Source organism: Notechis scutatus, chromosome 2 (genome assembly GCF_049901735.1).
Source record: "Notechis scutatus isolate UNSWTSFEM ecotype Mainland chromosome 2, rNotScu1.2, whole genome shotgun sequence".
Taxonomy (NCBI): domain Eukaryota; kingdom Metazoa; phylum Chordata; class Lepidosauria; order Squamata; family Elapidae; genus Notechis; species Notechis scutatus.
Genome location: NC_142010.1, coordinates 154,606,936 through 154,620,865, shown reverse-complemented (window position 1 = coordinate 154,620,865; position 13,930 = coordinate 154,606,936). Strand labels below are relative to the sequence as shown.

The following is a 13,930-nucleotide window of genomic DNA, read 5'->3' as shown; positions in this document are numbered from 1 at the left end:
GCATCCAAATATGAAGCCTACAATCTTCTCTCCTGTCACGTGTCAGAACTGTCACGTTTAGGCGAAGAGCAGCACAATTCCGCTTGTGTCGAGCGGCAGAACTACATCTCCCAGGATGCCTCATGTCTCTTACGGCGCTCTATTGTGCGTCACGCTTATGCGTCGCAGCACCCACTTCCTACCCCGGAGCCAGGCCTGAGTTGTTCCGATCTTTTCCATCGGCGACGATGCCGACCGGCGACTACGAGTAAGAAAAGCGGGGGTGGGAGGGGAGGTTGGTAGGGGTTGTAACGGGAAGGGGGCACGTGCTTCGTGGGCACGAACGAGAGAGGGGAGCCATCGGGGAAGGCGCACACGTGTCGTCGCCGGTTATCCGAAAGGCATGCAGACGCGCCCAGAAGCCCCGTGTATGGGTGTGAATTCACACACGCACACCTAGGTGCATCCGGCGTATTCTTGCTTTCCTTGCATGGAAAGCTGGGATGTGAACTCTCGACCGAGCCGACCCTCCACTCCTCGGGCGCCATTGCGCAGCTGTCGGGGAAGAACTTTCTTTCGCCTCGTTTTGAAGGCAGCATCCGCGCTGAACTTTTCCCCGAAGACTTTTTGCGGTTGTCACTTCAGTAATCTAAACCCAAATTAAAGGGAGGGCGAAGAAGGCAGCGACGTAAAAGCCTGCCATGAATTCCCACCGGTGTACCCTGGGTAGGAAGTGCAGCCCTTGAGTTGGGAAAAGGGGGTGAAGCGCCGAGCCTGACCCCGTTTTCATTGTGGGAAGCTAAACCTTTGCCTGGGGTGGTTCCACTTGGTTTGTGGGGTGGCGGTTCGTGGGATCACCAGAAAAACGCAGCAACCTCCCTGTTCTAATGTAGGAACTAAAGTGGAAGCCTCTTTCCAACCCAACTAGTTTTTCCCCCACCCCCATACAGGTAGTCCACAATGGAGCTCAAAATTTACGTTGCTAAGTGAGACATTGGTTAAGTGAGTTTTGCCCCATTTTATAACTTCTCACCACATTTGTTAAGTGAAATGGTATCAGAAATGGTGTAGGGTCTCCCGCTTGGGGGGGGGGGTGGACTAAATGACCTATAAGGTCCCTTCCAACTCTGATTATTTGTTAAAACTCTGAATCACTGCAGTTCTAAAATTCGTAACACAGTTGTTAAGTGAATCTGGTTTCCCCATTGATTTTACTTGTCAGAAGGGGATCACATGACACTAATCATCATAAATGTGAGTCAGTTGTCAAGCATCCAAATGTAAATCACGGGACCATGGGGGGGGGGATGCTGCAACGGTTATATGTGTGAAAAATGGTCCTAAGTCACTTTTTTCAATGCTGTTGTAACTTCGAACAATCACTTAGTGACCTGTTGTAAGTCAAAGACTACCTGTATACTGTTTTACACAATAGCATAATCTCCACATGTAAGTTATAGGTAGCCCATCCCAAATTATGCACTGAAAAGTGTTTTTGTACAATGTACAGGTAGTCTTCGACTTGCAATCGTTGATTTGGTGACCAAAGTTGCAGTGGCATTGAAAAAAGTGAATTATCACCGTTTTTCACATTTACCACCATTGCAGCATCCCCATGGGTCACATGATCAAAATTCAAACACTTGGCAACTGACTGATATTTAGGACTGTTGCAGTGTTCTGAGCTCATGTGATCCCTTTTGTGACCTTTTCACAATCAAAGTCAATAGGAAAGCCAGATTCACTTAACAGCCGTGTTACTAATTTAATAATTGCAGTGATTCGCTTAACAACTGTGGCAAGAAAGGTTGTAAAATGAGGGAAAATTCACTTAAATTTTTCATTTAGCAACTGAAATTTTGGGCTCAATTGTGGTCATAAGTTGAGGAATACCTGTATTGGCGTCTGATCTGAATAAGATGAGTTTTCTGAAATAAGAAAACAAGTGCAATGGGGATAGAAAACTTAAGTGGTAATTGTATGAATGAATTGGAGGATATGGAAGCTGGCATTTCAGAAGATCCACTGATAGTGGTTTATATTATTGTTACTAGATTTTTATCCCACCTTTTTATAGGTCAATGTGGTGAATATACCTTAACACTCCTGTATCCTATTTTTCCTCAGAACAAAAACCCTGTGAATTGGGTTGAGTTGAGAGTGAGTGGCCCAAAGTCACCAAACTGGGTTTCTTATGGCTAAGGCGGGACTGGAATTCACATCCCGAGTTCTAGGCTAGTGTTTAAACCACTACAGCAAACTGGCTCTCTATGATGGAATTATAGTTTGAGGACAAATGGAATAGGCTTGGGAGGCACAACACATGACTCTGGAATTAGGAAAAATTAGTAGATGGTGGTGGAGATGTTTTTTGAGCAAAACTTTGGTGTCTTGGCCTGAACATAAACTCACCAGGTGGTAAAACTAATCCAGGACTTTAACCCTACATTTTATAACTTGCTTTCAGCTGGTTGGCGTCTCCACCAAAAAATATAGCAAAAGAGAAAACATCTGCTCACCAAAATAGATATTTTGATTAAACTTCTAAAAAATATTTAAACCTGGAATTATTATTTTACTACAGATTAAAGTATGATTGGAAATAAAACTATTTCTTGCTATCCGAAAAAGGAAGTGTGCCTTTGATGGAAACGATTTAGAATGAAATCCAAAGCATATTGTAATATTGTGTAATAGCTAAGTATTACATATGAGAGACCAGTTCTAGAATTATGAAATTGAAGGAGGACACATATATTTATGGGATCTGAGAATAGGTAATTAGTTAGTTAGTTTACTTTATTGTCATTGCACCTCATACAATGAAATCAAACATCATTTTCAGTGCACATCATGACCATGAAAATAAACACAAATACACATCCTTCACACTCCACACATTGAATTGAAAACCCCCGACACCACACCAACACTGCACTATACAGTAGAAGTCAACAGAGTTACTGCCCTGGGATAGAAGCTGTTTTTCAGCCTATTTGTCCTTGTTTTTATTATTTTGTACCGTCTGCCAGATGGTAATAGGTTAGGTACCTAACTTTATATTTTTCTCTCTTTTAGCTCCAAGCCCAGTTGGGCAGATCAAGTGGAAGAAGAAGGAGATGATGGTGAGAGATTAATGTGCATTTAATTGGCTCTTTGCTTAGCGAAAAGTAACTCTTTGTTTCCATGGTGGATTTTATCTCACAATATTTCCATCTGTCCCTTTTGAACTCTTATGTCCATATCTCAGTAAGAAGCAATGTGAAGAAAACCTCCCTAGTATTAATTTCCTTTGGAAGCTACCTGATTTTGTTTATCAAGTTACACAAATCTCAATGTTTGTCAGTCCTTTATAACTTCAGTCTCCTTGCATATTTCCATTATTGTGGGTGGTTTTTTTTTTGTACATTTGCATTTGCATTGTGTAGACAGTTCTTTTTTATTTTATTTTATCCTTATTTTATTCCCTAACAACATTGTAAGGCTGATATTGATATTTTCTTTCTGGATAAGTTAAATTGACAAACAGTATGTTCCATTCATTGTATAACAGTGAAGTTGAACAGTAGGAAACATTAGCTCAAATACACATTTAGTCCTGAAATATGCATGATTAAATGACTACATTTTGGGCTTTTATAATATTGTAGCACTGTATATTGCTATTTACTTAGAGTATTATGCTATTTATTTTGAATGAATCTATTTTGCTTCCATGTTGATAAATCTTTGACCGTCTAATTTTGCTGTAACAGAGAATTTTGTGCGCATATAACAGCTGGCCTCTCTATATTTTCCACCACAGATAAATGCATTACCAGTGACCTGCTCAAAGATATTCCCCTGACAGAGGTGTTGAGTGGAAATGGAGGTGTAACCGTGACCATCGAGCCAGAACTTGTAAAAGGAGGTAGGAGCTACGTTTGTATCTATCTGAATGTCGGGAGGAAGCAAAGCATGAAATGTCTCCAGTTCCCCCCAATGCAAACCTTTGTAACTTCCGACACTCCTTTTTCAGAGCCCCTCCCACCTCCCAAAGAAGTTGTGGATGGAAACATTAAGACGGTGACTGAGTACAGAGAAGAAGAAGATGGCCGTAAGGTGAAGGTGAGTGGAGAGCACGATTGAGGAGTGTCTCCTTTCTCTTCCTCGCTCCAGGTCTCACAGTCGTCTGTCTCTTGATTCACTGTTTGCTATTTAGAAGGGCCTGGGGCAGTGACCCCCATTTTCATGGCTAGTTGCCTTTCCTTAGTGAAGAGGAGAAATTCTCCTTCATATGCTACATTTTTTATTGTCTGGTGCAAACAAATTATCCTTGCTTGCTCCTTATTCTCTCCTGGCTTGAAGATGCTGAGGCTGTTTCACCTTTTTCCTCTTTCCTTTCCTTGTGGTCCTGTTTTGCAGACTCAGAGAAGTAGGCTTTGGGGGTACAGGCTACTAATACCTGAAGCTTAGCAATCGCATGGTGAAACAGAAGAAACTCATATGCAGAATTATTGATGATCCTACAGATTGTTTTCCCCCTCTAATCAGTTGCTGTCCTTTCACAGATCATCCGCACCTTTAGAATTGAGACGCGAAAGGCCTCCAAGGCTGTGGCAAGGCGAAAGGTGAGTGGCAAGGCCTGACAGGTGAACATGGCTTTTGCCTCTTGGATTCTTCGGGATGGAGTGCTAAAATACAAATTAAGTGAGCCACACCCAATGTTATGACCCATTTTTTTTTTGGCCATGTTTGTTAAGTGAGTCACTGGAGTTAAGTGAATCAAATGGTTGTTAAAAGAACCTGGTGTCTCCAGTTGATTTTGTTTATTGGAAAACAGCCGGGAAGGTTGCAAATGGTGATCGCATGATCCCAGGACATTGCAGCCTTCGTAAACACCTGATGTGCCCAAAGGTTGATTACAGGATCATGGGGATGCTGCAGTGGTTGTTAAGTGTGCCAAATGGTGGGAAGTCACTTTTTTCAATGCTACTGTAACTTTTTTTTTCTTGAAAATTTTTTATTTCAGTTTTCCACATTTTAAAAACATCTTTTTTAGTGAACAGCATGATTCCAGGTTTTCACATTTCCATACAAACATGACTTTGATTACACATTCATCTTTCACATTTAAATTCGTGTCTTCTCATTACTTTACATATTTTATTTCCTCAAGCTTATTTTATAAATGTTCAGTTCATAACCTATTTCTTTAAACAATTCTCATATCTTCATATTCATTGTACTTTATACTTTTATCAGTCAGTTGCAATTTCATCACCTATTCTTATTTCATTATTTCAAAAACTCCATCTCAGTTTAAACATTTCAAAAAAAAAAGTTCCCCCTTACAATTACTAAAGTAGAGTGTGCCACCTCTATAGGGTGTATTTGGGATGTTTTCATATTAGTCTGGTTTGCTTATTTTCTGTATAAATAGTTTGATTTCAGTGCTCTCACTCAGTTACAGACCATTTGCTCTGAAAATTGAATCTGCTTGCTGAGGAATCAAGAATGTGGGTCTTTCAAGTTCTTTCATGGTGCAACCGTGTTTCCCCGAAAATAAGACCTGGCCTTATATTTTTGGGGGCTCCAAAATAAGCACTAGGGCTTATTTTGGGGGAATGTATCTCTCCCTCCTCCCCAATGTACAGGAGACGCGCAGGGGACAGAAGGCCACGTGGGGCATTGGGATCGCCTCCCCCCGCCTCACCTCTGACCGGCTGCTGGAATTGCTGCAACTGCTGCTGCTAGCCTTGCAGGGGCTCTTCACCCTCCTGGCTGCGCTGCTCTTGGCTTCCCTGCCGGGCTGCTTCTGCCTGGCGCGGAGTGAGTCAGCCCAGATCTACGACCTCCAGAGCACCCCCACCGCCGTTGGTCTACCAGGGCCCCGGCACCGCAGAGCACTGCAACTCTCGTGCTGTCTGTCAGGGCAGGTGTGGGGCTGCCCATGGCTGCCTTCATCCTCTACCTCAGGGGTCCCCAACCACCGGGCCGCGGACCGATACCGGTCCGTGGAACATTTTCTACCGGGCCGCCGGTTTGCTGGGCGCCGCCATCTTGTTTTGATGAGAAAGTGCTTCCAGTGAGCTTTTCCGGTTGGAAAGCGGCGTTTGGGTCCTGAAGGAATCCTTGCGCCTTAGTTTCATCGAAGTGGGGGGGGCGGCTTCGAACAAAACTAAGGTGCGAGGATTCTTTCAGCACCCAAGGCAAGGCGAGCCGAGCGACCGTCCCGAAGCCCATCGACAAAGGTACAAAGGAGGAGTTGAAGGTGGCGGGGAGAAGCGGGGGACGGCTGGCTGGTCGGTCTCTCGGCTCGCCTTGCCATGCGTGCTGATGCCGGTACCGGGCTGCGGATCATTTTGTGATGCCGGTACCGGGCCGTGGCACAAAAAAGGTTGGGGGCCACTGCTCTACCTCATCTGTGGCTGCTGTGCTGCCACCGCCTTGCTTTCTGCCCCGGCCTGGCCAGCAGCCCAGTGCTACCGCCATGAGATGAAGTGAGGCAGGTGGCGGGGGAGTAGACCTGTCTCCCTCCACCCTGCCAACATCCACTAAAGCCGCATAGGGCAGGGGAGGGGTGCACCGCCCAACCTGCAGGATGCATGGGACAGCTCCAACAGAAGGTACCGTAGTGGAGGCTGCTGGGTAGCAACTTGGGCTTGGCAGCAGGCTGGGCAGAAGACATGACATCAAGAGGTGAACCCATGAAGTAGCAGAGGTCGCAGGTGAGGTTGAGCCCGAAGGCGGCCATGGGCAGCCCCACGCCTGCCTCACACAGCCAACACAAGAGCTATAGTGCCCACCTAGGCCAGGGCCCAAAGAGTGCCAGGCTCAGCCTGTAGCCCAACACCTGCATTACTGAGTATGCGTGCAGCCAGCACTTAGCAGCCTGAAGGCAACGGGTGAGGTGGCTTGGCTCCACAGGTGTCCAATGGCGAAGGGGATCTGGCAGGCCAGCAGTGAGAGGGGCTGACTTGCCCCGTGCCAGGCAGGAGCAGCCCAGTAGGATAGCTGTGCAGCCAGGAGGGCGAAGAGCCCCCGCAAGGCCAATAGCTGCAGCAGGCCCAGCAGCCAGACAGAGGCACCGGGGGGGGGGGAGGCAATCCCAATGTGCCACACAGTCTGCCACGTCCCCACTTTGGGCAAATAGGTAACTGGGCCATGATTGACACCCGATTTAATGGAGGCAGGTAATTCCGATGCATGGCGGCACCAGGAGCAGGCAAAGGCATGGGTGGGGAGGTGATCCCAACCCACCGCAGGGCCTTCTACCTCGTCATAGCAGCAGCCTGGCCTGAGCAAGACCCAAGCTCCAGGCCTGGCGGAGCGCAAACCCTATTTGGGTGATTTACACATCTGTTGTGCCCACCCACTCCGCCCCACTGTCTCTGCTTGCCTGCAGCTGTGGCTGGATACCATCAGCCCCCAGCGCTCACTGCCTCCTGTGCTGGCCACACCTACCCACCCCTTGCCTGGACTGATGATGATCTTCACTAGGGCTTATTTTTGGGGTAGGGACATTATATGCTTAAAGATCAGGCTAGGCCTTATTTTCGGGATAGGTCTTGTTTTTGGGGGAAACAGTTTTTCTTCCAGGTTTTCAGGATCACCAACGAGGGAGAAAACATTATTCAAGTTTTTGTTCTTCTCCTTAGAACTGGAAGAAATTTGGCAATTCTGAATTCGATGCCCCTGGCCCAAATGTGGCTACTACTACTGTGAGCGATGATGTCTTTATGACTTTCATAACCAGCAAGGAGGTGAGTGATGGCATGCAGAACATCCATAGTTTTGTCATTATTTTTTCCTGGAATTCTGGCAGTTGCCGTTGCAGTACCTCTGGAGAATGCCACGTGGCATTCAAAATTAGTGGATGGATGGTTAGGGAAAGGGATGCGTTCCTTTTGCATTGTTCCACAGAGGTTGCGTACTAGCTATGCTTTTTCACGCTTTGTGAAAAAGATCAGGAGACATTTGCCTGGATTGAGGAGAGGGGGAAAAGAGTCAGAGAAGCTTTTACTCATTTCTCTATGCCTGCCTTCATTTCCCTTTTCCAGGACTTGAACTGCACGGAGGAGGAAGACCCTATGAACAAGCTAAAAGGGCAGAAGATTGTGTCGTGCCGTATCTGCAAGGGCGATCACTGGACCACTCGCTGCCCTTATAAGGACACACTGGGGCCCATGCAGAAGGAACTAGCTGAGCAGCTGGGCCTTTCCACAGGCGAAAAGGAGAAACTCCCGGGAGGTGAGAGCTGGAAAGGTCAGGGACAGTGGAGGGCAGCTGTGCTCGACCTTATGCTTAAGCCACAGTTTTGTTTCCAGAACCAGAGGCTGTTCCGGCTCAGCAGAGCAAAACTGGGAAGTACGTCCCACCCAGCCTGAGAGATGGAGCCAGTCGCAGAGGGGAATCCATGCAGCCAAATCGCAGAGGTGAGCTTCCGCAAAGGGGAGTTGGCTCTGCATCTGCTGCTGCGTCTTTTTAACAGCGGCACGTTTGGGCATCCGCACCTCCACCCGCTCCTTCAACTTCGGCCAGCAAGTCATCCCTTTGCCTTTTGACTCCCACCCACAGCTGACGACAATGCCACCATCCGTGTCACCAACCTGTCCGAGGACACCCGGGAGACTGACCTTCAAGAACTCTTTCGTCCGTTTGGATCCATCTCCCGCATTTACCTGGCCAAGGACAAAACGACTGGTCAATCCAAGGTAAGGGGGAGGATGGATAAGCGGAGATGGGAGAAATAAAGCGCACTTTCCACAGGCGAAAAGGAGAAACTCCCTGGAGGGCGAGAGTTGGAAAGGTCAGCAATGTTCTCTCCCTTGCTTGCTTCTTAAACGCTCTTCCTGTTGCTTTCCCTCAGGGCTTTGCCTTCATCAGCTTCCACCGCCGTGAGGATGCTGCCAGGGCTATTGCAGGCGTGTCTGGCTTTGGCTACGATCACCTGATCCTGAATGTGGAATGGGCCAAGTAAGTAAATGTCTGGTGCCTGGAGGACATTTGCCCTTAGTGTTCACTTTTAGAACCTCTCTGCAGAAACAAGTTAGTTTTTCAAAGTTAGTTCGTTTTTTATTATGTTATGCTTGGCCCAGCAGTCCATTGCCCTCCAAAATTTAGGACAACAGCACCCAATTCTTTTATTGGGAAAATTTCTCCTGTCCAGCTTTTGCAGGGAGTCATGGAAACTACTGCAAAACAGTGTCTGTGTCACGCCTCATATCCCAAGATAGCATCTACAGGGCTGTAGAATTAAATAAAAAAATACATGTTTAAAAATATAGCAAAGATGGAAAGCTCAAAATATCATTAGATTTTAAGTAAGACTGTCCACATTTTCGGAATTTTCAGTCTTTTCCTTTAAAGGACAGTGACACCCATATCATCTCTCACTTGTGGATTACAAATAGATCTTAAAAGGGGGATTACAACTCCAAAGTTTTCTCAAGTGGCCTCTTAATTGCATGGATTTTTTTTTTCTGCAAAATTAATTTGATGCTGCTGTGATCAGCCTGCCCTCTTCTCAGGGCACGTTTCTGCCCTTGCCAAAGATAGAAAGTAACTTTAATTTAATTCGTTGAAAATTATTCATTTCAGTGAGTCTTATATTTTCAGTAATTTTTTTTTCATCAGAGATGAAATGATAAAATGCTTTTCTTTCCCCACAGACCTTCCACCAACTGAAGCCTTCTGCCCTGACTTTGTTTTTGGCTTTGGAAATGACCAAGTTCTGTTGTTAACTGGAGATACTAGTCTCTAATAAAAATGCATTGCAGCCTTGTATGTTGTTGTGTCAGTTGTACCATGGTAAAGAAAGTCCAGTTAAGGTAGAATACAATTCTTCAATCTCCAGCCTTATTAATAGGTGAAAATCCCTTTTTACTCCTTATCTATAAAATAGGATCTGGTTTATTTTATTTGCTGCATATGTTAATAAATACTGCCTTGGATGAACAGCTCCTACACTGCTTAACAATGTAGGATTGCAGTTGTATTAGTTTGTTGCAGACAATCAACAATCCCCCCCCACACACACACACACAAATTAGAGTTACACGGGAGCTTAGCAAACAACTTCTCAAAGATTGCAGTGCCATGTCCTCCTAAAATAATCAATGAATGCCCCACCTTCCAGGGGACAAAATTAATGATTTCATCAGAGTAAGGATTGAGCAAGGAATAAATTATTAATAATTGCAATTTAATCAATGTAACACGAGGCTATGATGGAGAAGGTACAGATTTTGCAGAACGTGGAAAGGAAAATAGAAAGTTACATAGAGTTATGAAATGAGTGTCTCCACTTTGCACGCATTCAGCATCAGACTGTTGCTATTGAGTTGGGTTGCATAAATAATGACCCCTTACGACATACTGATCACATTGCATGGCAATCCAAAACCAAAAACCAATTGGACTGAGCTGTAAGACCAATAGATGGAGCTGTTGCTCATCAGATTTGCTTGCTATTTGTTTTGTTTTATTTGTGCCTTTAAGTCAGTGTTGATTCCTGATGACTTCCTGGACAAGTCCCTGCAGTATTTTTGGCAAGATTTCAAAACTGGTTTTTCATTGTCTGCTTCGAAGGGCTGAGAGTGGGACTGAACTAAGGCTTTGAGTTTAAGAAGCGTCTGGTTTCTAATTGGTACCTTAACCATGATATAAAACTGACTTTCATTCTTTTAAAACAAAGTTCAGTGTGGAGAAACAGGACCAGGGTTTGAGATGGTCATATATCAGAATAACAGAGTTGTAAGGGACCTTGGGGGTTTCCTAGTCCAACTCAAGCAGGAAATCCTCTATCCAATTTCTTAAAAACCCCTCAGAACTTCTGGAGGCCAGTCGTTCCACTTACCAGCCACCCTACAGTATTTCATTCAGAAGTTCTGCATGTGGTGAGTGAAGAAACCAACAACAAAAAAGTTCAGGCTGATGTGTGCAGTGAAAAAAATGACTTGTATAACTTGAAGAAGAAGAAGAAATGGACAAAACCCTAGAGAATGGAGCCATATGTCCAGCCTTTTGATGAGAAGTAATAGATGGCCATAGGAAGCTAGGAGAAGGCCTAGAAGGAGTCACTGATAGCAAAGTTGAAGGAGTAGGCAGGGCCTACATTCCACTTGCCTTCAAAAGCCCCAATGCGGACGACTGTGATGCCATTCCCAGCAGTAGCCAGAAAGGATTTGTATTAACAGGATGAGCCAGATTTGTTCCTGGAAGGAGCCTAAATCATTCTGACAAAAATCAATTCTATTTCCCCACTTTGCTCGTCTGATTGTGTTCGCATATCCTGATAATCCCATGGGTTTCTAAGCAAATACTACCAACATAGGCCTTGTTTAGCAACACAACTGGGACTGGCAAAGGGTCATCAAGCAAAATGGTTGCTAAGTTAAAAATGCTTATGATCTTCAGCTTTCTTTTGCATTACAGACCTGTTGAAGGTCCTAAATGCAAGGATTGGATTCAAAGTTCCTGTTTCATCACCATTGAAACTGTGAAGTGTTCCCAAATGAGGCGGTCGCTAAATGAGTGGCTTAGAATGTATGGTTAAAATCTTTGCTAAGCAGTCAAAGTACAGCAACAATATCTGACCTATAATAATGATTAGCAGCCACTTTTAATTCCCCTCTGGCAGTTAGAATATTGTATTTACAATTTTCAACCCTGTTTTATTCCCATGTAAACCGTGAGGGAACTACAAAAAATGCAGTACATATTAGAAAGTATATAGAAAACCTTGGACTGTAGTGGAACAAATGGGCAAAGGCTTGACTCCCCCGAGGGTTGTTTCTCAGATAATGGGATATCTTTTTCAGTAAAGCTTTGGTCTCGTGTTGCTTGTGAGCAGTTCAGGGGGCACTGGCTCAGGAATACAGGACTGGACTACAGAGGCCTTGTTCACAGCACAGGATTCAGATAATTCCAACGCTGAATTCATAATGGATTTTTATGTAAGGGGGAAAATACTTTTAACTGACATGAGGATTTGCAAAGCTAACACAGAAGTTTTGATTCCTGTGGTATTAAAAATATGTTTATAAAATGTATGTGGCTTAGAACAATGAAAATAATACAGAAACTAAATAATAAAACTAACGATGCACATTGTATAATCTTATAAGAAGCTTCCCACCCACCCTAATGCAAACCCCAGGAGAGGTGCCATATTTAAAACAGCTTTTTAAGTGAGCTTCAAATAGGAGCCCATCTGGAGAGAGGTTATTCCAGCAGGCAGACATAGTAACCAAGAAAGTCTGTTTTCTGGATAAGGAAAGCCCTCTCTAGGGCAGGGGTCCCCAACCACCGGGCTGTGGACCGGTACCGGTCCGTGGAACATTTCCTACCGGGCCGCCGGTTTGCTGGGCGCCGCCATCTTGTTTCACGAGAAAGTGCTTCCGGGTGAGCTTTTCCGGTTGAAAAGTGGTCTGAGGAATCCTCGCGCCTTAGTTTCATCGAAGGGGGGGGGGGCTTCGAACGAAACTAAGGCGCAAGGATTCTTTCAGCACCCAAGGCAAGGCGAGACAAGCGACCGTCCCGAAGCCGTCCCGAAGCGAAGCCCATCGACAAAGGTACAAAGGAGGAGTTGAAGGTGGCGGGGAGAAGCGGGGGAAGGCTGGCTGGCTGGTCGCTCGGCTCACCTTGCCTTGTCATGCGTGCCTTGTCATGGTACTGGGCCGCGGATCATTTTGTGATGCCGGTACCGGGCCGTGGCACAAAAAAGGTTGGGGGCCACTGCTCTAGGGCGCAGTGACGGGAGCATGTTTCATATTGTACAGCCAAGCTGCATTGACATCCAACTGCCTTCTGAGACTAATTCAATGATTTGGTGTTTACATGTACAGTATATTCATGTAGAGCTAAGCCGCCTCCTGCTTAGAACAGGTTCCTCCAAATATTGCTACCCAGGAGCTACATACCAGTACTTTTTGTGTAAACTGGCCCAGCAAGAAATTCACTTAGGACTCACCTGGGGATATTTCACCTTGTCAGTCTAGTCACCAAAGCAGCAAAAGGCAAAACAAGAAACAATGGATGGAAACTAAACAAGGAGAGAAGCAACATAAAACTAAGGAGAAATTTCCTAATAGGGAGAACAATTAACCCAGTGGAAAGGCTTACCTTCAGAAGTTGTGGGTGTTCCAACACTGGAGGTTTGTAAGAGGAGATTGGACAACCATTTGTCTAAAATGGTATAGGGTCTCCTGTTTGAGCAGAGGGTTGGACTAGAGGACCTCCAAGATCCTTTCCAACTCTTGTTACTCTGTATAATGTTCTGTAACAATCTCATTCTTTCAGTGTTATCATTTGTTCTCCACAACTACCTTTTCAGACATCTGTTCTAGAATCTTGCAAAATGGTTATCAGTGAAAAATACACGTTTCCGAGATACAATCGTATTTCTTTCATGTGGTTTTGGTAAGGCTGAAAGAGAGAACTAAGTAAAATGTATTTTAATCCCGATCTACTTTAGCCACAATCTCTCCATCATCAGCTTTTGGCATCCAACCTTTTGAGAATGTTCTGAGGTATTTTTCTCCTTTTAAAAAATGTTCAAAATGCATGTCTTAACAAATAATATACACCTAAAGAACAAAAGTAAAAAAACTGTCAGATTCATCCAACCTTTAGGTTTCCTTGTTTCGTTTCCTTCCTTCCTTCCTTCCTTCCTTCCTTCCTTCCTTCCTTCCTTCCTTCCTTCCTTCCTTCCTTCCTTCCTTCCTTCTTTCCTTCTTCAACATTATCAGAGGCATGGGAAGTATTTCATAGAAGGCTTCAGAAAATGATAAATGTACTCCAGAACTTGTGTGAGTGAAACATTTCCCTGTGACTCATTAAACACAGCTGTTTCCTTTCACTCCAAAGCATAGGCACATAACTTACCTCAGCCTGCAAAGCACTGCATTATACTTTGGGATCATTTTCTTATCCAAAGCATTTGGTCTGGAGAAGAAGGGTTGACAAT

At 44.8% G+C, this 13,930-nt stretch overlaps 1 protein-coding gene across 1 annotated transcript; it reads left to right on the top strand.

Annotated features, from left to right (window-relative positions):
• The first annotated feature begins 97 nt into the window (after positions 1-97).
• Positions 98-9,744, top strand: EIF3G (eukaryotic translation initiation factor 3 subunit G). The gene is made up of 11 exons (XM_026676152.2): positions 98-247; positions 3,058-3,104; positions 3,785-3,889; positions 3,998-4,086; positions 4,530-4,589; positions 7,620-7,724; positions 8,022-8,211; positions 8,289-8,396; positions 8,539-8,675; positions 8,831-8,937; positions 9,633-9,744. Exons 1-11 carry the CDS (start codon positions 123-125, stop codon positions 9,646-9,648), a joined length of 1,089 nt encoding a protein of 362 aa, XP_026531937.2. The 5' UTR covers positions 98-122; the 3' UTR covers positions 9,649-9,744.
• Positions 9,745-13,930: the final 4,186 nt, after the last annotated feature.